This window comes from Mustelus asterias, chromosome 8 (genome assembly GCF_964213995.1).
Source record: "Mustelus asterias chromosome 8, sMusAst1.hap1.1, whole genome shotgun sequence".
In the NCBI taxonomy this organism is placed as follows: Eukaryota; Metazoa; Chordata; class Chondrichthyes; order Carcharhiniformes; family Triakidae; genus Mustelus; species Mustelus asterias.
The window spans coordinates 65,570,667-65,598,000 of record NC_135808.1 but is presented as its reverse complement, the minus strand read 5'-3'; the positions used below and the strand labels follow the sequence as shown (position 1 = coordinate 65,598,000).

Genomic DNA, 27,334 nt, shown 5'->3' with positions numbered 1-27,334 from the left:
GCATTAACAAGCGTGATTGTGAAACTGTTGTGCAATTATAACCCACTTCGATGACTAATGTCCTTTATGGAAGGAAACCTGTTCTTCCTCCTTGTGTGACCCCACTCCTACACCAATGTGGTTTACTCTTAAACGCCCTCATTCAGTTGCATCAAACCACTACAAAGATCGCCCCAGGTTCTCAGGGACGGACAACCAGTGCAACTGAGAATGAATGATAAACTCCAGCACTTGAACCTCAATTGCCCAATGTTCCAGTCTTCCGCTAGAATTTGAGACAAAGCTTTATGCAAACCATTGCCTCTGTACTTCACAACATCAATCTCCTTCTGAGCTACAAAACATCACAACCCAACAATAATTTATTTGTATTTCATTGGCATTCATTCCTATACACTAAGTTTGCTGAACTTGATCAAAATAAAGGATTAGATTGTCCATTTGTATACTGTTTAATATAATGACGTAATGAAATACAGCAAATACATTTGAAAAACAATCCAGGTATTACACTTAATCATGAAGCTATCGTCCTTTTGTACAGAATAATTGACTAAATCTCTCTTCAGAAAATGAGTTTTTGTTTCAAGCACAGGCTAGTGCTCCCCATCATCCCAGCCAATCTCCACTTTCTTCTTAGGCAGTCCCTTAGGATCGAGGATGACTTAACTTCCACTCCAGTTTGATGGGTTGTGATTGTTGATGAGTCCAATACATGATCTGCAGACTCTGCCACAATGTGGAGATGCGGCGTTGGACTGGGGTAAGCACAGTAAGAAGTCTCACAACACCAAGTTAAAGTCCAACATGTTTATTTGGTAGCACTGCCCCTTCATCAGGTGAGTGGGAATTGTGTTCACAAACAGGGCTTATATAGACAACTCAATTTACAACATAATCGTTGGAATGCGAGCCTTTACAGGTAATCAAGTCTTAAAGGTACAGACAATGTAACTGGAGAGAGGGTTAAGCACAGGTTAAAGAGATGTGTATTGTCTCCAGCCAGGACAGTTAGTGAGATTTTGCAAGCCCAGGCAAGTCGTGGGGGTTACAGATAGTGTGACATGAACCCAAGATCCCGGTTGAGGCCGTCCTCATGTGTGCGGAACTTGGCTATCCAAGTCTTGAACAATATCTTGGATAGCCAAGTTCCGCACACGAGGATGGCCTCAACTGGGATCTTGGGTTCACGTCACACTATCTGTAACCCCCATGACTTGCCTGGGCTTGCAAAATCTCACTAACTGTCCTAGTTGGAGACAATACACATCTCTTAAACCTGTGCTTAACCCTCTTCACTCACACTGTTTGTACCTTTAAGACTTGGTTACCTGTAAAGACTCGCATTCCAACCATTATCTTGTAAATTGAGTTTGTGTCTATCTGTGCCCTGTTTGTGAACACAAATCCCACTCACCTGATGAAGGGGCTGTGCTCCGAAAGCTTGTGGTTTGTGCTACCAAATAAACCTGTTGGACTTTAACCTGGTGTTGTGAGACTTCTTACTGGACTCTGCCACATACGGGGCAGGTATTGTCAGAGGCAGGAAGAGTCGGGCAGTTGGGGTGTTTGTGTACTCTCAGTGATGCCTCAGCTTGGCGTTTGGGGCTGCCGAAGTCTCCTCAATATGTTTAGTACCTTCTAAACAAACCTTTGCCATTTTGGTCAGTCACAAGCCAGGGACTTGTATAAGTTGGCAGGGATATTTGATCTTTTCATGGATGCTTTGAGAACATCTAAAACATTTCCATTGTACTCCTGAGAGTCTCCTGTCACAATCAAGTTCAAAATAGAACAATTGCTCAGAGCTTGGTGTCAGGCATGCAAATGACAAGTCCTGCCCAGCAGAGCTGGATTGACACCTACTTATTGAGTGTGTTGGCGTGGGAGAGGACACTGCTGTTGGCTCGCCTTTCTTGCCATCAGATTTGGTGGATCCTGCGAAGGCACTGCTGGTGTTACATCTTCAGTGCTTTGAGATGTCTGCTGTAAGTTGCTCAAGTCTCCAAAGCACAAAGGCAAAGTCACCATAGTCCTAGATGACAATAGGCTATTCTCCCCTTTGAGGGAGAGAGCTGATTGATGATGATTTAGTTTGAGGATCAGTGCATCTCAGGTGAGGGGCAAGATTGAGAAGGCGGGAGTTCATAACCTCAGCCAGTACGGGAATTGAACCCGCACTGTTGGCGCCACTCCACATCACTAGCCAGCTATCCAACCAACTGAGCTAACCAACCCCCATATAGGAATGTGGGAATCCCAGCTGCTGAGTAACCCATGACCTTAGTCTCAGGTTTGAGATCCTGATCCTCAAATACTCTGCAGTTGGCCAAAGACTGAGCTAGTACATTGGAGCCGATGATGAATTCCATCGCCTATGCCTGCCTTTGTCAAGAGGAGGCTCCAAAAATACAAAAAATGTACGCATTTTCCAGAATCTTGCCATTAATCATAAATTGACAGGGTGGGAGTGGAGAGTGGCAGGTTGCAGTGGGAGCTGTGTGAAAAAATACATTTGCTTTCTAATGTCCTGAGAGTTACAACGACTTGAAATATTAACTCGTTTCTCACTCCACAGGTGTTGACAGACTTGCTGAGTTTATCCAGCATTTGTTAGATTAGTTTTCTGGGTGTTTAGTAAAAGGCCGATCTTCTCTGGCACTTCAGAGGTGTCGGTATCACCTGGAGCTCAGTTTCTGAGTGAGCGCACAGTGCTTTCTGCATATCGTAGCTCGATGACCGAGGTAATTATAGTTTTGAATTGAAGACATTGTGGGCTTAACAGTTTCCTGTCTGTTCTGTAAATTATCCCCAGGCCCGCGGGCAATTTGCGAGAAGTGAGGTGCAATATTGCAGCAAACAAAACAGAGAAGAGCGTTGGTGCAATGTCACAACCTTGTGTGACCCCAGTCTTCATTGAAATGGGATCTGTGATGGCTCCATTAATGAGGATCACATCTTGTCTGTCATCGTAGAGTAGGCAAAAGAAGTGGCGACAAATTTCTGAGGTGTCAAACTTGAAAAGGATATTCCATCAGCCTTTGTGATTGACAGCATCAAAGACTTCCCTGAGGTTATAAAAGGCTATGCACAGAGGTTGATGCTGTTCCTTGTCTGGATTTGACGCACAAAGATCATGTCTCTAGTGCCACTCGATGGATGAAAATCGCAATGCAACTCTGGAAAGGAGCTCTGCGGTCACCGGGAGGTGGTGATTAGTTACGATAATTGGACTTTTTGCCATGCTTGAGAATCGCAGCATCCCCGAGATCCCCGGCATACATTCCTCCTCCCAAACGAAGGATATGAGGCTGTGCAGCCCTGTCAAGAGTATTTCTCCACCTAGTTTCAGAATTTCAGCAGGGATTCCATCTGCTGCAGAGGCCGTGTTATTTTTCAGTGGTCAAATGACTTTTTCAACTTTGCTGAAAAATACCATGCATGTCATTCATGTTGTGCGAGTTGTTGGATCTCCTGTACTTTTCCTTTCTACCATTTGTTCTTTTCATCATGGGTTTATCGCTGTACCGCTGCCTTCAGCTGCCTAAGAACGGTTGCTTTTCACTTGTGCCACGAATTTTCCAGTCGGTGAAAGCTTTGCACTAATGCTCATGTAGGTCTTTATCTCATTGTGATTTTCGTCAAACTCGTCACAATGTTTTCTGGGTAGAAATACCAAGGACCTCTTCACAATTACTTGCTATGGTGAACTTTAGGGTTGACCAGGCATCATAGGAACACTGTAGTTCCTGGTGGCTGGAGGTTGAGAGATTGGCAGTCAGGCACTGGCTAAATGCCGTCTTGGTGGGATCTTTGAGAACGTCGATTGTTAATTTTCTTGTGGCATTGCTGTTTGGGGTCAGGTTGATGGATATGCTTTACTGAATAAGGTAGTGATCGGTCCAGCAGTCATCAGAACCTGTCATGGCACAGGAGACTCTCTGCGGTCCCAGTGCAAACAATGACACAGTCGAGCAGGTGCCAGTTTTTGGACCATGGCTGTTGTCACGAGGTCAATATTTATCCCTCAACCAACCAAACTAAAACAGATTATGTCATCATTATCACACTGCTGTTCGCAAAATGACTGCCACGTTTCCAACAAGAAACTACTCTTCAAACATATTTTATTGGCAATAATCCCCTGGACATGAAAAGCACAAGATAAATGAAAGTTCTTTCTTTAAAGATTTCAGGTAATAGCAAAGAAGCTTGTAGAGAAGAATCATTCTAAAACCATGGCGCTGGAACAGTTTTAAACTTCCAACAGAATGATTTAGGAAGGCAAAGCACTGAACAATTTATAATCCCAAATGAAGCCGGGTAAAAAAAAAATCACCAACCATCTCATTTCTCAGCTTTTTCCCTTGTGATAGTTCCAGGTTTTCAAATTAGACAATAATAACCTGCATAAAAATTAAAATTTAATGATATACTAATATATTTAATTTATTATAAAATTTTAAAAAGCTTAGTTAGAGATTACTATGTGTAGAATTGGATTCTACACCTTAGGAGGCAAATAGAAGTTTCAGGGAGCATACAATTTGCTTTCAGTAACGACGATGCCATGTGAAGAAAAACTTGAAAAATTAGGAATTTTCATTAGAACACATACCAAAATAAAAGTATTTCAACATCATCATAGGATGGGACAGGGTAGGTAGAGCAGACTGGTTCTGTAATGAAAGGACTAGAATGAAGGGTTTATAGGCATAAGATTAAATCCAACAGATTTGGATGAGAGAGTATGAGAAACCTCTTTACACAGAAATAATGTGGAGATGCCTGCGTTGGACTGGGGTAGGCACAGTAATGATACATTGGCGAGACCATGCAGATGTTACGACAACAGATGAATGGACACCGCTCGACTGTGTGGAGTTTGCACATTCTCCCCGTGTCTGCGTGGGTTTCCTCCGGGTGCTCCGGTTTCCTCCCACAGTCCAATGAGCGGGTTAGGTTAATTAGCCATGCTAAATTGCCCCTTAGTGTCCCGGGATGCGTAGGTTAGAGGGATTAGCGGGTAACATGTAGGGATATGGGGATAGGGCCTGGGTGGGAGTGTGGTCGGTGCAGACTCGATGGGCCGAATGGCCTCTTTCTGCACTGTAGTGTTTCTATGATTCTACGATTTCTATGACAATCACCAGGCAGGAGTGTTCCCTTCCTGTCGGGGAACACTTCAGCAGTCAAGGGCATTCAGCCTCTGATCTTCGGGTAAGCGTTCTCCAAGACGGCCTTCAAGACACACGACAACGCAGAATTGCTGAGCAAAAATTGATAGCCAAGTTCCGCACACATGAGGACGGCCTCAACCGGGATCTTGGGTTCATGTCACACTACCTGTAACCCCCATGACTCACCTGGGCTTGCAAAATCTTACTAACTGTCCTGGCTTGAGACGATTCACACCTCTTTAACCTGTGCTTAACCCTCTCTCCACTCGCATTGTCTGCACCTGTAAAGACTTAATTACCTGTTAAGACTCGGATTCCAACCTTGTATTTGAGTCTGTGTCCATATTTGCCCTGTTTGTGAACCCAACTTTCCACTCACCTGATGAAAGCTCTTGCTACCAAATAAACCTGTTGGACTTTGACCTGGTGTTGTGAGACTTCTTACTGTACACAGAAATAAGTCATGATGTGGAGATGCCGGCGTTGGACTGGGGTAAACACAGTAAGAAGTTTAACAACACCAGGTTAAAGTCCAACAGGTTTATTTGGTAGCAAAAGCCACACAAGCTTTCGGAGCTCTAAGCCCCTTCTTCAGGTGAGTGGGAATTCTGTTCACAAACAGAGCTTATAAAGACACAGACTCAATTTACATGAATAATGGTTGGAATGCTAATACTTACAACTAATCAAGTCTTTAAGAAACAAAACAATGTGAATGGAGAGAGCATCAAGACAGGCTAAAAAGATGTGTATTGACTCCAGACAAGACAGCCAGTGAAACTCTGCAGGTCCACGCAACTTTATCACACTATTTGTAACTCCCAAAGTTGCGTGGACCTGCAGAGTTTCACTGGCTGTCTTGTCTGGAGTCAATACACATCTTTTTAGCCTGTCTTGATGCTCTCTCCATTCACATTGTTTTGTTTCTTAAAGACTTGATTAGTTGTAAGTATTCACATTCCAACCATTATTCATGTAAATTGAGTCTGTGTCTTTATAAGCTCTGTTTGTGAACAGAATTCCCACTCACCTGAAGAAGGGGCTTAGAGCTCCGAAAGCTTGTGTGGCTTTTGCTACCAAATAAACCTGTTGGACTTTAACCTGGTGTTGTTAAACTTCTTACAGAAATAAGAGCAGGAGAACTCACTTCCAGGGTTGTGGTGAAAACTGTGGCAACATTCAAGATTAGATTGGAAAGGTGGATGAAAGTAAAGATGGATGAAGGAAAAGAGGATGAAGGAACATGGGAGCAGTGTGGGTAAATATGATTGAAATGATTTGCACAGGTGGTGGCTGAACACTGACATGGACTTGTGAGCTGAATGGCCTGTTTGTGTAATGTAACCTCGATGTATTTATATTATTTGGCCGTTGTTCCAGCCTAATTAGGCCATCTTCTGAAAGATTTTGTTTTAAAATGAATATATTTTCAAAATGAATATTGCAATATTTCACCTAAACAAAACAAACGCTGTGTTAATGTTACATCAGCAACCATGCTCTGGTTTCAGGAGGCTGCAGTGCATCAACATAGAAATTCAAGCACTGAAAATTCCTCACATGAAGAATCAGTTATGTTACATCAATCATTCAAACTCAGTCAGATCGTCACAAGCAGATCATGCAGACATGCAATCAGAAGTAAAAGGCGACTAGCTTAAAATAACAATCTTTACATCGTACAAAATAATCATGTGTGTTTGTGCCAGCACTGTGACTTTTAAGGAGGATAGCAACAGAAAACACCCAACTGTCAGCACCAAAATTTCTAACTGGAATCCAGTATCTGATGTAGAAAGGACATTTAAGAAGTTTGTTCAGAATTTAAACAAAGCATTTTTTAAGTTACTGGGTTGACAAGCTACTAAAAAATACCAGTCTTGTTTCAATACACCCATGAATGAAAATATTAAACAAATACAATGTCAGAACTTCAGTAGTTATTTAGTTCAATGTATTTGTTCTACTCGCCCAACTTTTTCCTGGAACCCTGCAAATTTTTTCTCTTCTGATACTCATGTCAGTAATACAATGTGGGTTAACAGCTCACTGTACAATGCCAAATAACACACTATAACCCAGAGGTCAGAGAAGCACTAATTTGTCAGTAAAAATTCCATTTCGTACATTAGCCACTATTAGACTGATCATTAATTTAATGATAAGTTTTGGCCAGGCTCCATGCTGAGGTCTGCTGATCATACTGCTGTTTTAAAGCTGTGGGGGCGGCACGGTGGCACACTGGTTAGCACTGCTGCCTCACAACGCCAGGGACCTGGGTTCAATTCCCAGCTTGGGTCACTGTGTGTGTGGAGTTTGCACATTCTCCCCGTGTCTGCGTGGGTTTCCTCCGGGTGCTCTGGTTTCCTCCCACAGTCTGAAAGATATGCTGGTTAGGTGCATTGATCCGAACAGGCGCCTGAGTGTGGCGACTAGGGGAATTTCACAGTAACTTCATTGCACTGTTAATGTAAGCCTACTTGTGACTAATAAATAAATAAACTTTAAAACTTTAAACTTTAAAGCTGGTTAAAAACATTTTATTCTTATTGCCAGTGAAGATTTGATTCTAATAACCTGCTTGATTCACCTCTGTTCCCTACCTTTGAACGCAGTGTAAGCTAATTCCTTGTATTTTTTGCTGCAGTGCTGTCTTTTTTAATTTTAAATGCAAAGCAAATCCAACCTCAATTTACTACGTACAGGGTAAAAATCTTGGGATCAGCTTAGATTTATGACAGACTATAATGAACAACTGCTTTGTACAGCTACGACATACAAAAAGATTACAGAATTCTGCACTGTAATAGTAAACAACCTCTATTTTTTTCTTCAATTACTGATCCATGATGATTTTTAAAAATGGGTTTCTGAGAAAGTTGGGAATATATGTTTGTCCACGCTTTCTTCAGGCTTATGTTAGTCAACTTGAGCATTTAAAAAAGAAATTTAGCAATTTACCAGGGAGATCAGTCACGAAAACTAAAATATTTACTTGTTCCAAAGTTTAAAATGCAAATAAAGCCCAACGTCTAAGAAAGTTGTTAAAAATTTACAGCAGATTTTCTCTTTCTTTTATAAAATATATAGCTATATTACGACAACTGCTTATAAGAAATCTGTGCATTTCAAGATATATATGTATTTTATCAAATTAAATAGCTTATAACTTGCTAGCTTGAGACAAAGCAAAAACATGAGAAAACAAAATAAAAAGTGGTTACAAGGAACAGTTTAACAATTTCCTGAATAAAGCAACAGGTTATTATAAATGTTAATAGGCAGACAATCCGCAATCATTACTTCTTAAGTTATACATTTTGATGGATATAATTTGCTACACAATTATGGCTGTTCTTAACTGATTATAAAACAGATACATTATTGGTGCTGAGGTAGACAGATAAGACAGATTTACATAGATCATTTGTAAATCGGTCAATTCAACGTCTGCGCCGCCCCCCCTCCCCCCCTGCACATCACTTTCTACTAACATTAAAAGAAAACAAATTGCCTGTTCATGATCACATTAGTGTTTGTGGAACTTCACCGTGTGTGAAGTGGCTGACACGTTTCCTATATTACAATCGTGATTACATTTCAAAAAGTATTTTGGATCATGAAAAGTGCTATATAAAAGCAATTTCATTCCCCAGCCCAAAAAAAAACAAACTGCGAGATGATGAATGATATCCATTTATCATTTAACTTACTGTCTCAAAACACAGCGGCAGCCTAACTTTTGCTTGCTTGGGAAGAAGAGGAGCCAAATGGATCGCGATTTATAAATGATCTATTTTAGCAGCATTTACTTCATTACAAGGTGCCTAGTTCCAGAATCACTGAGTTTAGGCCAATGGTCTTCCCCTGTCCAAAACATGTGTTTTTAAAGTAAATGAAACTGGTTTGAAAACTGTCTCTCATTACGTCTAGACCCTTACTACTGGCATTTTCTTTTATATCAGAGTAACAAAATAATTATTATTACTTCAAATTTTTTTTTAACATTGCATTCTTATAACATTCCACATTGTTCTATTTGACAGGCCGGCAATTATGGACATTGCCATAATTGTCACCTAGCCTGGATACCTTACATCCTTCTCATTGTTCATAATTAGAAAAAATACATTTTTTTGCATTACTTCAAGGTTACACAAAAGAGTAGAATTTTTAAAAAAATCATATTGGACACATACTGTTTGATCTTGTCATTCTTTGGTCCAAATTTTGGTGCAGTAGGTCCTCTTCTGTAGGGAAAACATAGTCAGAAATGCTAAAACAGGATAGGTATACAAATCCATAATTAAACAATCTGAAAAGATTACATATTGGACAGTTATCAAACTTTATTCTTCCTATCCTGCCATGATCCATGCTACACAATCTTTCAACACCGATTCCCAGCTGGAAGTTCTCGGATTTCTCATGGGCTCCAATGCTTTTTTAAAAATATTGGTTTATGGGATGTAGGCATTGCTGGCTATGCTTGAGAAAGTAGTAGTGAGCTGCATTCTCAAATTGATGCAGTCCATATGGTGTAGAAATACCCACAGTGCTGTTAGAAAATTCCAGGAATTTGACCCAACAACAGTGAAGGAACAGCAATATAGTTCCAAATAAGGATCGTGTGGGGCTTGGCGGGAAATTTGCATGTGGTGTTCCGATGCATCTGCTGACCCTTGTCCTTCTAGATGGTAGGGGTCATGGGTTTCAAAGATGCTGTCAAAGGAGCCTTTGTAAGTTGCTGCAGTGCATCTTATAGATGGTATAAGATGACAGCAGTGGTGTGATGAGAGTGAATATTGAAGGTAGTGGTTGGGAGCTAGCCAAGCAGGCTACTTTGTCCTGAATGGTTTTGAGCTTCTTGAGAGTTATTGAAGCTGCAGTCATCCAGGCAAGTGGACAGCACTCCATCTACTTGTAGATGGTGGACAGGCTTTGGAGTGTCAGGAGTGGAGTTGGTTACTCTCTGCAAAGTTCCCAGCTTCTGACCTACTCTTGTAGCCCATATTTCTATGTCTGGCCCAGTTCAGTTTCTGCTCAATGGTAACCTCCGGGATGTTAATAGTGGGGGATTCAGAAATGGTAATGCCATTGAATGACAAGGGGAGACGATTGGATTCCTTTATTTTGGAGATGGCCATTGCTTGGTACTCGAGTCACAAATGTGACTTGTCACTCATCAGCCCAAGCCTGGATTGTCCAGGTTGCTGCATATGGGCACAGACGATTTCAGTATCTGAGGAGTCGTGAATGGTGCTGTACATTGTGCAATCACGAACATCCCCACTTCTGACTTTTTGATAGAGGGAAGGTCATTGATGAAACAACTGAAGATGTTGAGTCTAGTGCACTACCCTGAGGAAATTCTCCAGTGAAGTCCTTGGACTAAGATGTTTGACCTCCAACAACCACAACCATCTTGCTTCACTCTAGGGATGACTCACCAGCAGAGAGATTTCCCACTGGTTCCCATTGACTTCAGATTCGCTCGGACTCCTTGGTGCCTCACTTGGCCAAATGTTGCTTGATGTCAAGGGCAGTCATTCTCACCTCATCTTTGAGTTCAGCTCTTTTATCTAGTTTCAACCAAGGCTGCAATTAGGTCAGAAGCAGAATGACCCTGGTGGGAAAGTTGGGGTGGATTCATCCTTTTGTGGACAGGGCATATTTTCCAAATTGCTGGGTAGATGCCAGCATAGTATTTGTACTCGAAAAGCTCAGCTAGGGGCGTAGGTTGTTCTTGAGTACAAGTCTTCAATACTCTTGCGAGAATGTTGTCAGGATCCATCGCCTTTGCAGTATTCAGTGCCTTCAGCCGTTTCTTAATATCACACAGAGTGAATCGAATTGGCTGAAGGTTGGTATCTGTGATACTGGGACGTCCAATTGCCATTTCTGGCTGAAGATTGTTGCAAATGCTTCAGCCTAGTCTTTTGCGCTGATGTGATGGAATCCCCCATCATTGAGGATGGGAATGTTAGTGGAGTCTCCTTCTCCAGTTAATTGTCCACCACCATTCATGACTGGATGTAAAAGAACAGCCGAGCTTAGATCTTATCCGTTGATTGTAGGATCGCATCACTCTGTTTATCGCATGCTGCTTCTGCTACTTGACCGGCAAGCAGTCCTGTGTTGTAGTTCACCAAGTTGACACCTCATATTTAGGTACGCCTGGGCACTTTGTAATGGATGTGGAAAAGGGGGCTGGGCATTATGAAGAATCTGCACTCCAGCACAAGTAATTGTCATTGGAGATGGAAGAGGGGAAAACAAAGTTTATTTGTCTTCTACTGTATTGTGTTGCTCAAAGTCACTTGGTTCAACTTCATAAATCTCCAACACAAATGGAACATTCTTCCCTAAAGCATAAGTAAGTAATTATGGAACTTTTCTGATAAGAAACACCGTGAATAAAATTGATTCTCTGAGCCAGCAGTATTTTTTGCCAAGCTATAAAATATATTCAATTCTGACAGTTTTGGCATACATGAAAAGTTTCAAATGTCAAATAATAATCAAATTTATAGCCACAGCCAAACCTGGCTATCATTCAGAACAATTTAAACTTTGTACGTGATCCCGACACTCCATAGCTTGCCTTCAAGCAACCATAAAGGCAGAAGTTTGATAGAACTGTAGCAATGTGTGATCTTACATGTTTCCTGCAAAATTCCCCAAGGACAGGTTTTAAACTGAAATACAGCAAATAAATGAACTGCAGAAAGTTAACCAGAATTGTCTTGGGTCACAAAATTCAAGTTTGTACTCCCTTTATTGACATCGAAAATTGGGAGATTCAAAGATACTTCAATAATTTTAATTATGAATTAAGATCACCAGGACAATTACCTCCAAAGTTTAACGTGAAAAGGAGTGTAAAGAATCAAACATTGAATTTCAGAGATTCAAGATGGGCCTGAAACCTCATTATGGTAATCTCAGCAGAATGTGCTCCTTTACCAGCCCTTGCGCAATTACAAAGACGGAGATTAATTGCATTATGGAATGATGCTGAATAGTGAAACAGAAGCATATACTCACAGGAAAAAGTCTTCCTCTTCATCAGAATCATCTTCCAACAGGTTCCGCTGCAACACAGGCAAAAGAAAAGGTGATGTTTGTCGTAAAGGTCAGGAGGCTACTTTTGGAAGTTATGCCATCACTTATCGTAAACCATCTGTTAAACTCTACACTAGCTTGAAGACATCCGTTTAGACATGACTGGTTCATTTACCTTTATTTTTAAATTTTCATATAATCTCATATACCCACATTCACAGCATTTATGTCATCGTTTCAATAACTGACAACAACATTCAGATTACAAAATAAGTTCAGATTCAAAAGATAAATGGCCCAGTACTTTCTGAAGATGGGTGCCTCAGGCCATGACCTGTTAATCAGACTCGTTTCTGCTTCAGTTAAAAATTTGGAACTGCACGCTGTTAACAGTGGAGCAAGGGGAAACAGGGCATCTGGAATTTGGTGAAGAACAGGGCAAAGGCGGCCTCTTCAACCAATGAAATCAAAGGATTGAGAAAGAAAAAGAGGAAGGATGGAGAAGAGGATAAATTAGAGTGTGTTAATTCAATATCAAATAAAATACTGGGAGAGGAAGAAAAGCGGCGGGGGGAAGAAACTGAAAAGGGCAAGACACGAAAAGGGAGAGAGAGGGAGAAAGAGACAAAGGGAGAGAGTAAAGGAGACAAAGGAAATGCAAGAAAGAATGTAATTTGAAAATTTGACATTTGAAAAACCGCCAAGAATTCACCACTTGAAAAAACAAGATTCCATAGTTTTAACTGTTCACTTTCTGGGGGGAAGAGCGGCTGATTTGCAATCATTGGCAATTACTAGAAAGTCAATGACCTGAGATATCTTTTTCCAAAAGGAAGAAGGTGGAAGAGAGAATGTCCAGGGTGCGTGGGGGCCTTGATTATGCTGGCTGCTTTGCCAAGGCAGCGGGAAATGTAGACAGAGTCAATGGATGGGAGGCTGGTTTGCGTAATGGATTGGGCTACATTCGTGACCTTTTGTAGTTCCTTGCAGTCTTGGGCAGAGCCATAGCAAGCTGTGATACAACCAGAAAGAATGCTTTCTATGGTGCATCTGTAAAAGTTGGTGAGAGTCGTAGCTGACATGCCAAATTTCCTTAGTCTTCTGAGGAAATGGAGGCACTGATGGGCTTTCTTAACTATAGTGTCGGCATGGGGGTTAGGTTGACTGACCATGCTAAATTGACCTTTAGTGTCAGGGGGACTAGCTAGGGTAAATGTGAGGGGTCATGGGGATTGGGCCTGGGAGTGTGGTTGGTGCAGACTCAATGAGCCGAATGGCCTCCTTCTGCACTGTAGGAATCTATGCTTCTATACCTCTGAGGTTGGTTTTCCCTTCCACTCTGATGGCGCGAATGATTTTGGGCCTCTTAATTTGATTACTTCAACCAAGAGCACCTCAATGTTTCAGCTCCCTTATGGTCATTTGCCTGCCTTAGCAGCACCTACCTCTCCCAGCAATGTTGTGGGCCCTCCGATTGGGCCATCAGCCTCGAAAACCCACCCACTGCTCAGGGCAAAGAATGCAGAGGTAGCTAATGGAGAGGTCACCCCCAGGAGGATTGTACTGGTGGGTCTGTGGATGATATCGGCAGAATTGGGACCCCCATGTGGATTCAACATTGGGGTCCCAACATCCAGTGGAAAATCCAGCATAATTTTTCTGAAGATTCATTTAGAATGTTATTTCCCCCTTCCGAGTTCCAAGCACAGGACAAGTCCATATTTTTAAAGCAAAGCTTTCAATGCATAGAATTCACAAGTTCAATGACAGCTTGATAAATATTATGTAAAAAGTCATTATAGAGTTAAAGAATAAGGAAAAGTATCATTGAAGCCTAAAAGTGGGGGCTGAGCTAACAGAACAAAAATTACAAAAGGGAATGACAAGGTGATCTGTCTTTTCGAACGTACTTGTTAACCCAGCCCATTGTTGATCAGCATGATAGCAGACAAAATATGCCTGGAATGTTTGTAGTCTATAATCTAAAGTACAGTAAACAGGTATTTAGGTAAAATTAAATAGTCCATGATGCTTTATAGGATAAATGTCTGCGTGGGAAATAATTACAAAGCAGTAATTCAATCAAGCATGTCTAATGACATTATAAACCATTACAGCAAAACTAAAATGGTTTGCATACTTCAGCAATATCAGGGATGATTATTTGCAACTCTTTGAAGTTGGGCAGCGAAGTGATGTATCATGGATACAAGTTCGTTTTTCGGCATCTTACTGCCTTGCTACTCAGTTGTGCTATTATAAAAAGGAAGCAAATCCAGGTCAATCTCAGTGTAAATCAGTCAACTTTTTCCTTACTGCTCATTTCCAAAAAGATGTATTTGATCGGAGATGACAGGTTCAGTAAAATTCCAAATTTTCTGAAATGTATGGGGATCAATATTAATAGCATTTGATTATCCTTTCTATGTGGAAATAAAAAGATCTGCCTTTGCCAAACGCACAGAGCACTTGAAGATTTTTGCTATTGCAGGTTTTACTTGTAAAACCTTGGAAGCAAACATTGCAGAGAATGGATTGTCTGCGATTTTACTGATTGGTCAGCAGGGGGCGTGCTTTCAACAGCTACACAGGAAATTACATAAGTTCACCATGTTTTAGATCCTTGCATGATGCAAATATTTAATTGGATTAACAAAAAATGTACACTTATTTTTCAAAATAACTTTATGCCTACCAGAATATTTTTAAAAAGATCCTCCAGAGTAAAGCAAACATTTATGATAGCTGACCTATTTAACATACCCTTAATAGTAAAGATGCAAAGTATGCCAAGGTAAACAGGTTAGAAAGTTTTGGTCCCCATTTTATGTAAAGCTCAGCTAGGGAACTCCAACTGACCTCAGTATCTATCATCAGGCTTGGGGAGAGAAGACTTCACCATCAATCATTTTCCAGTGGTCCCCGTCGAGTGACGGGGTGGCTATTATGGAGGAAACACGGTAGACATTCTGCACTAGTAGCGACACAAGAGCAGCAACATGCTAACCGGCAGTGGCAAAGCTATGATTGTAAGTGAAGACAACATAGCTCAAGAAATCATTGAATCACAGAATTTCTACAGTGCAAAGAGGCCATTTGGCCCATCAAGCCTGTACCAACTCTCTGACAGAGCATCTTACCCAGGCCCACTCTCCACAATATCCCTGTAACCTCGCATATTTACCCTCTAATCCTCCTAAACTACACATTTTTAGACACTACGGGGCAATTTAGTATTGCCAATGCACCAAATGTGCACATCTTTGGACTGTGGGAGGAAACCAGAGCACCCGGAGGAAAACCACTCCGATATGGGGAGAATGTGCAGACTCTGCACAGACAGTGACCCAAATCCGGAATCGAACCCAGGTCCCTGGTGTTGTGAGACAGCAGTGCTAATCACAGTGCCACCATACCACCCTCTGTTACTTCCTTGTGCCATCACGGAGTCATTAAGCTGTGTGAGACAACCATCTTCAAGTGACTAAATACAGGAGAACTACACTGCCATGTTGAAAATAGCAACCCGATTAGTTTTAAAATACCACACTCAAAACATACTATCAGGGCAAAAAAGGTCAAAAGCAGCCCTCTGAAGAGACAAAGTGGTGTCACCTGAGTATGCTTATTTTACTGGAGGCAAATCCCATCAGCTATGCCATTCAAGAGTTATCTGAAACCACCTAAACAATGATAACCTGTCATTGTTTGTATCTTTGCACAGGTAGATTGTGAACAGTGTTGACATCATTCATGTCATTACTTGTCTCAGATTGGAAAAACGTCCTGCATTTGAAGATGAAAGAGTTCAATGCATTTAAAATCAATGTTTCTTTGATCGGCAGTTTTCTTTTCTTCATTTGCCATGAGCAAAGCAAGGTTTGAAATAGGTTGCGTTTATTTGTGCCACAACACTAAAGGGAGCATTTCCCCCACATGAAGTATCAGTGTCTGCTGCTGCGTTAAAACAAACAAGTTTGCTTAACACAGACTAGCAATACTATGTAGTCCTTAACTCACTCCAAGTTCTTGTATCCATTTTACCTATCATTTTATCAATTGTTCCCTCTATAAAACATGCTTTTGATATTTCAGTGAATGATGCAGAAATATATTCTGGAAATTTCAGTAAATGAGATTGCCAACTTCCAATCAGAGACTTGAGAATTGATTGTAACATTTTAATGTAAAAATCAATAAAAACTATTCGTGTATTTAAGGCATTGCATTGGCCAGGAATGCAATGCCCTTTCTCTTTCATTCCTCTCTCCATTCTTCCCACACCCTTTCTTTCCAATTATATCCTGCCCTCTCACTCTTACCACCTCAATATCTTGGGCAGCATGGTGGCAGTGGTTAGCACTGCTGCCTCACAGTGCCAGGGTCCTGGGTTCAATTCAGGCCTTGGGTCACTGTCTGTGTGGTGTTTGCATGTTCTCACGGTGTCTGCGTGGGTTTCCTCCGGGTGCTCCGGTTTCCTCCCACAGTCCAAAGATGTGCGGGTTTAATTGATTGGCCATGCTAAAATTGCCCCTTAGTGTCAGGGGACTAACAAGGTAAACATGTAGGGTTACAGGGATAGGGCCTGGGTGGGATTGATGTCAGAGCAGGCTCGATGTGCCAAATGGTCTTCTGCATTGTAGGGATAAGATGATCTCATGTAGGATTCAAAATGTCCCTGAGATGGAGAGTCCAATGATCCTCCAACTAAGCTACCTGGGCTGAGAGGGGTTCCCTGCACAAAATGGTATTTAAATAAACACATTTATTTTGTTTATTTTCATGGTCTGGTTTATTATGGATTGTGGCAAGTTAATTGATATTGTGCGTGGGGGTTGATCCTTTTGTAGATACAGCCACTTTTTTTTAACCTTGATATCATTGTCAGAGCACCAGCGCTCATTTAATGGTGATGTAAATAGACAGCTTTACAAAACCATGTAGCAATTCTGACATAGAAAAATTCCTCCCTGCTACCGCCATCAAAAACAGCTGTGCATGTGCCAGTGGCCAGTGTGGACCGAGTGCGCAACTGTTCCTGTTGCAGTTCCGATTAGCAGCAGGAGTCACAATGTTGATAATACAACCCAACAGGTCATTCCTCCAAGGAATATATGAAGGGCAATAAAAATTATAAAGATAGATCGTCAGCCAAAGGTTTGTAAAGGATTTCAACTGATTGGGTATGTGTTTAGTGCTTTGTAAACTAGCTCAAGACCGTTCTGCTGTCCTTCTATTAATAAATCCACTCATGAATAAACCCAAGAATTATTTAAATGTATATTATTCACTATCCAATATAGTATGGAGATCTTGTGGTAGCATCTCTACCTCTGGGCCAGAAGCTCTGCATTCAAGTCCCAATTCACAACTTTGGGAGAGGTTCCTGGTCAACCTAGTTAGTAAGTTTGCAGATGACACCAAGATTGGTGGCATAGTGGATAGTGAAGAAGGTTATCTAGGATTGCAATGGGATCTTGATCATTTGGACCACTGGGCTGATGAATGGCAGATGGGAGTTTAATTTAGATAAATATGAGGTGTTGCATTTTGGTAGATCGAACCAGGGCTGGAGTTATTCAGTTAATGGTAGGACATTGGGGAGAGTTATAGAACAAAGATCTAGGGGTACAGGTTCATAGGTCGCTGAAAGTGGAGTCACAGGTGGACAGGGTGGTGAAGAAGGCATTCCGCATGCTTGGTTTCATCGGCCAGAACATTGAATACAGGAGTTGAGACATCTTGTTGAAGTTGTACAAGGCATTGTTAAGGCCACATCTGGAATACTGTGCACAGTTCTGGTCATCCTATTATAGAAAGGATATTGAACTAAAAAGAGTGCAGTAAAGATTTACTAGGATGCTACCGGGACTTGATGGTTTGAGTTATAAGGAGGTTGGATAGACTGGGACCCTTTCTCTGGAAAAAATAGATAGTCAACATCTTTTCCCAATGGCAGAGTCGTCTAAAACTAGAGGGCATAGGTTTAAGGTGAGGGGAATGTTACAAAAGGGTCCAGGGGGGCAATTCTTTCACACAGAGGGTTGTGTGTGTGTCTGGAACGAGCTGCCAAAGGTAATAGTAGAGGCAGGTACAATTTTGTCTTTTAAAAAGCATTAGACAGTTACATGGATAAGATTGGAATAGAGGGGTATGGGCCAAACATGGGCAATTGGGACTATCTTAATGGTAAAAACTGGGCGGCATGGGCAAGTTGGGCTAAAGGGCTTGTTTCTATGCTGTAAACATCTATGATGAAACTGCAGAAGGCAACAGCAAACCTGCCACGCACAACTATGGACAAATCTAATGAAAGTCCATGATCGCCAATGCTCTCTTAGGGCAGGGTACCTGGAGGAGGAGGAGGATCTAATGTAGCAGGAATTGCCTAGTAGCAAGAATTTTTAAATGCCTGAAAGATAAAAATCTGTCCAATAACAGTCAGCGTTTCCTAGGGGAAGCAAGCATCAAAAAGTGATCAGGGCATTCCAAAGGCATGAGAGCATCTAAAGATGATCAGGTGCGAATTGTTCTAGTAGTAGAAACAGATTACTTACACAACTGCTACAGAAGTGTTAAGTTTCCCCAAGCAGAAAGTTTACCTAAATGACAGGGTGACTCAGGATTATAGAAGCACTAAACTCCATAAAAGGAAATTAGAGACATGTAGACAAGCTGATTTTTGAGTTTGAAATAACCCAAGGGGAATCAGTATAACTGCCCCCTCCATCCCATCCAAAGACAAGGCAATCCACACCTCACAGCCAGAAGCCATTTCACATCCAAAGGATCATGCAACATCTTTTACTTCTCAGAAATGTTATCGTTTTGCATCTCAATTTTAAAGCCAAAATATAGCAAGAGACCTTCATAAAAGCAGTTTAAATGTCTTTGCTGGGCAAGGAAATGACATTTCCCAGACTTGATCATCAGTCCTGTACTATGTGATAACTATAAGCTGGAATTGACTTATTTGGATGCTGTTTTGGGAAAGGGAAGTCTTACTGAGTTTAGGGATTATAAATATATTACGGAGCAAGGGGTAATTTTTACATAAACTGTGTGTTTAATTATTCATGTACTTAAGTGTCTTAGAGTATTGAAGTCCTTTTCGTGTGTATCTTTCTTTTAATAAGTATTATTTTTAAATTGTTACACGATGATTGGACTGGCTCCTCACTGGGGTTTTACGTGACCCCTCACAAACCAATACATCACCATGAATTGGTATTTCAAGTTGGGACACCCTCACTGGTAACATCAGTGAGCTTTGTGACACCTACAACACAAAGTGCATAAGATTACATTTCTATCCACAACTGGCCCTTTTGTATTAGATGCAAGTAAAAGATATCTAGAATGAACTTGAATCATGACACAAGCCATCACATTTCTGCAGCCAGTTTTTTAATTTCTTACTGTTGTTAATAAATGTGGATTCATTTTTTTAAATTCTGAAATCTAACAAGATGTTATTGGGTGACTATTATAGCCCGAGGCAGGAACAGACTGAACCTAAGCTTTTGCCAATACAGATTACCAACACACGTAAATCAGCATTTCAAAATTTACAAGGCAATAAATAGTTTACCGACGAACAACAAGGCCAAAGCATTTTGAGAGATACACAACTTACCAATTCAACTCAAAAACCATAGTGCCCGCTCTTGTTACACAACAATAACATCTTCAAATCAAAATTCAAAGTACATTAAATAATTAGCAAACAATGCTGACTCAGTCCAGGCTACATCAGCCTGGGTACCAGTCATCCTCTGCCACCCTGTCCTTATCCAACTCTAATATTCTCCAGCCCCTATATTTCATCCTTTGATTTATTTGGCTCTAACATAGTGTTCAGCCCTGTACTCCTTTTCCTCTTAATGGGTGACAGACAACCTTAGTCCTACTATCCAAATGTCCTTCCCTCAAAACCTTCCATCTCACCATCTTCAACATCCTTCAGACCTATCTTTTCAATTAAGTTTTTGGTTGTTTATCTTAATCACTTCCTTCCAGATCAGTGCCTATTTACTTTTGGCCCCTTTGTGAAGTGTACTGTTACGTCTCTGCCCCAATGTATGACTAAGCAATACACCACTGAAAGCAATCAACAAATTCTTGGGTCTATGGTGACAGACAACCTGTCTCTTGAGCTCAGCGCACACATCGAAAAGACTTACAGTAACTTTGGCTGTCTAACAGGAACAAAAACAAACTGACTGGCAAGTCCAAGACGCTTATCTGCAAGACCTATATCCTCAGCACACTGCTGTATGGCACTAAAGCCTGGACAACTTACACCTGCTAAGAACAAAGGCTCAACAACTTCCATCTCCAAAGTCTACATCATATCCTTAGCATCGTAAGGAAAGACATAGTCACCAATGAAGCAGTGCTTTCTAGGGCAAAGATACCAAGCATGTTGGCACTATGTAATCAAAGAGGGCTTCGCTGGCTTGGGCATGTGCTCAGGATGGAAGATGCCCACATCCTCAAGGACATGCTATGTGGGTAAGTCGCCTATACCAAGAGACCAGCAGGGTACACAATTTAAAGGTGGTCAAAAGAGACACAAAAGCCCTCAACAATAATCACAACAAATGGGAAGCGAACTGGTAACTGATGCAAATTATGAGATAAGCAGTGAGCAGTTCACCATCACTACGACATGTGGCTTTAGAAACTCCAAAGCAGATCATCCCTTAGTACTGGCAAGGGACAAATTCAAGTGTGTGTCATTTGTGGCAGACTTTGCCTTTCCACAATTCGCTTGTTCAGCAATCAAATGAAGAGCAGCAGACAACTCATCTGATCTCAAAGCTCTGAGGCTGGATTATCATCTCTTCCAGATGGAAGGATGCCAAAAAAAAAACTTTTGTGAAACATTCCTTTACACTAAAAAAGTATTTTGTAAATGTAAGATTCTGGTGTTGTTGCCTCCTTACGCATCATAGCCTAGCCACCCTGCAGGTTATTCAGAACAGAGATCCTACAGCGAAGCTCATTCCAATTTCAACCAACATCCACACTTCCCAGAAGATAGATGAGAAATACTAACAGTCTCCAAATTATGGGTGCCTCAGGTCAGATTCAGTACCTTTTAAAATATTGACATCACCACATGGGCTCAAGTGAGGAATTATTCACGCCTTTAACAATTAGTTCATAATGATTACATAGAAGGAAAAAGTCAGAAGTAAAGGGAAAGCTTTGATGAATCAGTTTTGGTGTCCTTATCTGAGGAAGGATGTCCCGTCTATAGTACAGACGGAGTACAGAGAAGGTTTGACAAGCTAATTCCTGAGATGGCAGGTCTGTCATATGAGGAGAGACCAAGTCGGTTAGGATTATATTCACTGGAGTTTAGAAGAGTGAGAGGGGATCTCTTAGAAACTTATAAATTCTAACAGGGTTAGACAGGGTAGATTCAGAAAAAATGTTTCCAATGATGGGGAGTCCAGAACTAGGGGTCATAGTTTGAGGATAAGGGGTAAACCTTTTAGAACTGAGGTGAGGAGAAATTTCTTCACCCAGAGGGTGGTGAATGTGTGGAATTCGCTACCACTGAATGTAGTTGAGGCTAAAACGTTGTCTGATTTCAAGAAGAAATTAGATATAGCTCTTGAGGCTAAAGGGATATGGGAGGAAGGAGGGGGGGGGAACTGAATATTGAATTCAATGATCAGCCATGATCAAGATGAATGGTGGAGCAGGCCCGAAGGGTTGAATGGCCTACTCCTGCTTCTAGTTTCTATTTTAATACAATGGTATGTCAGCTTTTGAAGCCCAGCAAATCACAAATCTGAACCGTTATTCAAGTGCGACCGTGCACCATTCAGCTTTTGCAGAATCAATCTGGACAAAGGTCTCTTCTTGAAATGGAGATTGCAAAGTGCTGAGATTTGTTGGCTCTTCCATGATACAAATACAGGATTCCATATGGTGGTTGGTGGAACACAAAACAATCCCATTCAGAACAATCTCATTCAAAACTCCCTTATAACGTCGTTTTATCTGTCATATATAGCATGAACAATAAGAAGTGCTACTCACCCTTTCACTTCTTATGGAACCCGTCACATCATCATCATTTAAATGTCGCTTAAATTTAGGCGGCATGATTACTGCCTGATGGAATTTGATCTCTTCAATCTGAAGTGCACCTAATTTTCAACCTAGGATATATAAAAGGGTATATTATTAATGGCATGCATGAGGGAACAGAAGCAAGCTTTCAGTCCTCAGGTCTGCTTTGTCATTCTATTACATTATGACTGACCTGCACCTCAATTCTATTTATCCACATTTGCTCCAAATCCCTTGACATCCTTACCTTAAAAATATCTACACACAACAGAACACAAGGCAAATTTATGCAACCTGTCTTTGTAATGCACAGTAAGAAGTTTAACAACACCAGGTTAAAGTCCAACAGGTTTATCTGGTAGCAAATGCCACTAGCTTTCGGAGCGCTGCCCCTTCGTCAGGTGGAGTGGAGAAATACCTCAGTCCAACGCCAGCATCGCCACATTATTTGTAATGCACCCCATCCAATAACCCTTCTGATGTACGGTGACCAGAATTGAACACAATACTCCAGAACAGATTTGGCCAATGATGTGTGCAACAGACTGTCATAGTGAATATTATTATTAATATTGTTTGCTCTGTTTAACACTGTGAAACAGGAAAACAGGTGAATGAAAGTATTGCAGCTAGTGGCACAATTTTTGTAATAACTGAAATTGAGACTCAGCTTTGAAATTGTTTTTGTGTGTAAGTTCTAAACACTAACTATATGGTTCTAATTTAGTATCATCAATGGAAATTCAGCAGAGCAGGAACAATCTTTTACAAGCGAGATTGCAACATAGATTTTCCACAATTTACTTGTGCTCTTCATAAGTCTAGCAAAACACCACCATAAAATAGTGAAATCCTGCATCAAAGATCTTGTGTGCATTGGCTCTATAAATGATCAAAAACATTTGGATAGGTTAATAGTAATTATGCATTTGAAAAGAATCAGATGTCCTTTTGCTAAACTCATCAGCGTTGACATCATTTGGAAATGTGCACAATATGTCTGCTAAAATGATTATGCACAAGTATTAAACACTCCAATTTTGTGAAAGTTATAGACGAGAACCAGAAAAGAGCAAACTCAAAATGAATAATTCCATATCACACAACACGATCCTGCTAACCTTTTCCCATCCCATTAGTCTTATGTAGAATTCTGAAGAAACAATGTGGCGGTAAAGAAGGTTTTCTGGTCATCAGAACAAATCTTTTCACAGCATATCTTGCAATTGAAAAGTCTGCAAACCAAAACATAGGACTGAATGGCCTTCTCCTATTTCCTGTGTTGATATGTCCCTATCTCGATGCTAAATGACTAGAGAAAAGAAGCTCTAGCTGGAATTTTCCATCTACACTCCCCACAGAGGGTTTTTCGGCAGTGGATTTTCCAGTCTTCCTGCCAGCAGAATCTTCCAGTCTCACCGAAGGTAACATCCTCGCAGCACGGCCCGCAATCAATTGAAATGGCTGCCGATTTCAACAGGACCAGAGGATCCTGCCAGCGGTCAATGGTTAGGGTGCAGGAGGGCGGCATTCGGCTCATTGTATCTGCACCAGTTTTCCAAAATAGCAATATGACTAGTCCCATTCTCTAGCCTTTTGCCCGCACATTGTTTCTATTCAAGTAATCATCTAATGCCCTCTTGTATGCCTGAATGGAACCTGCCTCCACCACACTTTCAGGCAGTGCTTTCCAGACCCAAACTGTTTGAGAAGTATTTTCTCAAATCTGCTTCTTTTGCAAATCACTTCACATCCTGCCCACTTAAATCAGTTGCTTCATCTTCCCTAGCTAAGAGAGTAGAAATGTACAGGACACAGCAGTCCATCTGGTCAGTTCTAAATAACACTTTGATGCTAAAATTAATGTTGACATCATTAAAAGTCACTGCATTTCATGAGATATGGCTTTCTCCAAATCCAGACAAATTTGTGATTTTTTGCCTTGTAAATAGAATTGCAGTTTGAGAAGTATGCTACTCACAGTCCCTATTCCTGAGCCTAGTGGTCCAGGCTACTTAGATGTAACAAACTGACGATCAGATATGCCACTTGGAATTCAGATGTTTTGAGATAATCAGTGTTCAACACAAATTATCACTAAAGTTAGAAGCAGCTGACTGAGGCAATTGGTGACTGCAAAGGTCAGCTTACCGCTAATGATTTTGTGCAAACTGAGATAGTTTCAATTGAGCAGATACTAGACTTGAACAGAGGAATGTTATAGCTAGAAAACTCGATTGATAGAATTCTGTCAAAGAAATGTGCCATGTGGACAGAAACAATTCACACAATGATGTGAGAGCAAACTGCTTACAAAATGAGGACGTTTTAATCCAAAAGGACTTTTTTTAAAAAGCATTTAGTTCCAAACTTTGCCCATAGGGTGGAATATAATCAAACATGAAATCAATTAATACATTGCCTAGGCAGGCATTTGAACTGCAATTTATTTAACAAAACATTATATATAAATTAAAAACTTGAGGTAGTGCCTCTGACATCCCCTCAAGGCACTCCTAAGCATTCACTGCTATATAAAAGCATTTCGAAATGTAACTGTGTTTGATAGTGTTCTGGACAGGAGAGGGTTTAATTTAAACAGCCTTGCCACCTGTTCGTAAACAGGAAAGTGTTTTGATGTTGATTTCTTTTATAAGCGGTGGCATATTTCCCAACACCTCAGTTTTGGCGTGATCCAATTTCTATTAATAACCCCGACAGCAAACCTGTGATCAGATGAACTCCAGGATAGGGATGTGGAGGTCTCCTTGCCAGCCCCGGGGAAGGGGGATGTGGAGGTCTCCCTGCCCCCCCCCACCCCCCCGGGGAATGGGATGTCGAGGTCTCCTTGCTCCCACCCACCCCAGAGAAGGGGGATATGGAAGTCTCCCTGCCGCCCCCGCCAAGAGGAGGTCGCCCTGCACCCCCACCCCCCTTGGGGAAGGGGATGTGGAGGTCTCCGTGCCACCCCTCTGGGGAAGGGAATGTGGAAGTCTCCCTGCCCCCACCACCCCCCCAGAGAAGGGAATATGGAGGTCTCCCTGCACCCCACCCCCCACACCCCACCCCCCCACCCACCCCAGAAGGCGATGTGGAGGTCTCCCTGCCCCGCCTGGGGAAGGGGATGTGGAGATCTCACTGCCCCCACCTCCCGTGCCCCCCCAGGATGGGAATTGGAGGTCTCCCTGCAACCACCCCCCGCCTCTCCTCCTCCCCAACGGGATGTGAAGGTCTCCGTGCCACCCCTCTGGCGAAGGGAATATGGAAGTCTCCCTGCCCCTCCCGCTAGGAAGGGAATGTGGAGGTCTCCCTGCCACCCCCCTCCCCCTTGGCAGAAGGGGATGTGGAGGTCTCCCTGCCCCCCCCCCCCCCCCTCAATGTGGAGGTCTCCCTGCCCGCCCTCCCCCCCTCCCCCCCCAATGTAGAGGTCTCCCTGCCCGCCCTCCCCCCCTCCCCCCCCAATGTAGAGGTCTCCCTGCCCGCCCTCCCCCCCCAATGTAGAGGTCTCCCTGCCCCCCTCCCCCCCCAATGTAGAGGTCTCCCTGCCCCCCCTCCCCCCCCAATGTAGAGGTCTCCCTGCCCCCCCTCCCCCCCCAATGTAGAGGTCTCCCTGCCCCCCCTCCCCCCCAATGTAGAGGTCTCCCTGCCCCCCCTCCCCCCCCAATGTGGAGGTCTCCCTGCCCCCCCTCCCCAATGTGGAGGTCTTCCTGCCCCCCTCCCCCCCCCTCCCATGTGGAGGTCTCCCTGCCCCCCCTCCCCCCACAATGTGGAGGTCTCCCTGCCCCCCCTCCCCCCCCCCCACAATGTGGAGGTCTCCCTGCCCCCCCTCCCCCCCCCCCCCCCAATGTGGAGGACTCCCTGCCCCCCCTCCCCCCCAATGTGGAGGTCTACCTGCCCCCCCTCCCCCCCAATGTGGATGTCTCCCTGCCCCCACTCCCCCCCAATGTGGAGGTCTCCCTGCCCCCCCCCCTCCCAATGTGGAGGTCTCCCTGCCCCCCCTCCCCCCCAATGTGGAGGTCTCCCTGCCCCCCCTCCCCCCCAATGTGGAGGTCTCCCTGCCCCCCCTCCCCCCCAATGTGGATGTCTCCCTGCCCCCACTCCCCCCCAATGTGGAGGTCTCCCTGCCCCCCCCCCCTCCCAATGTGGAGGTCTCCCTGCCCCCCCTCCCCCCCAATGTGGAGGTCTCCCTGCCCCCCCTCCCCCCCAATGTGGAGGTCTCCCTGCCCCCCCTCCCCCCCAATGTGGAGGTCTCCCTGCCCCCCCTCCCCCCCAATGTGGAGGTCTCCCTGCCCCCCCTCTCCCCCCAATGTGGAGGTCTCCCTGCCCCCCCTCTCCCCCAATGTGGAGGTCTCCCTGCCCCCCCTCCCCCCCAATGTGGAGGTCTCCCTGCCCCCCCTCCCCCCCAATGTGGAGGTCTCCCTGCCCCCCCTCCCCCCCAATGTGGAGGTCTCCCTGCACCCCCTCCCCCCCAATGTGGAGGTCTCCCTGCCCCCCCTCCCCCCCAATGTGGAGGTCTCCCTGCCCCCCCTCCCCCCCAATGTGGAGGTCTCCCTGCCCCCCCTCCCCCCCAATGTGGAGGTCTCCCTGCCCCCCCTCCCCCCCAATGTGGAGGTCTCCCTGCCCCCCCTCCCCCCCAATGTGGAGGTCTCCCTGCCCCCCCTCCCCCCCAATGTGGAGGTCTCCCTGCCCCCCCTCCCCCCCAATGTGGAGGTCTCCCTGCCCCCCCTCCCCCCCAATGTGGAGGTCTCCCTGCCCCCCCTCCCCCCCAATGTGGAGGTCTCCCTGCCCCCCCTCCCCCCCAATGTGGAGGTCTCCCTGCCCCCCCCCCCCCCGGGGAAGGGGATGTGGAGGTCTCTCTCTCGGGGTGCTCTCTGCAGCAATGGCCCCCTCTTCTCCTGCTGTTTACACGGACTCCCCACCCGGCTCTCGGCCTTACCTCCCACCGCCTCCGTCCCGGCCAAACCCCGGCAGAGGGGCGGGAGAAGCGGCTGGACTGCCCA

General features: G+C 43.4%; 1 protein-coding gene across 5 annotated transcripts in view; it reads right to left on the bottom strand.

Annotated features, from left to right (window-relative positions):
- The window catches only part of vamp4 (vesicle-associated membrane protein 4), a 65,176-nt gene extending 37,842 nt beyond the window's left edge, over nucleotides 1-27,334 (bottom strand). For 4 of the 5 annotated variants that reach the window (XR_013498527.1, XM_078218085.1, XM_078218087.1 and 1 more), the window contains exons 1-4: nucleotides 27,271-27,334; nucleotides 22,302-22,423; nucleotides 12,228-12,274; nucleotides 9,380-9,430 (exon numbers count right to left, since the gene is read on the bottom strand). Coding sequence is in view for 4 of the 5 variants with exons in the window: in XM_078218085.1 (XP_078074211.1) it covers nucleotides 9,380-9,430; nucleotides 12,228-12,274; nucleotides 22,302-22,367 (164 nt within the window). In the remaining variant the exon portion in view is untranslated. Of the gene's footprint in view, nucleotides 1-9,379; nucleotides 9,431-12,223; nucleotides 12,275-22,301; nucleotides 22,424-27,270 lie in introns of those variants that run through there. The other variant, XM_078218089.1, reaches the window with a different exon arrangement.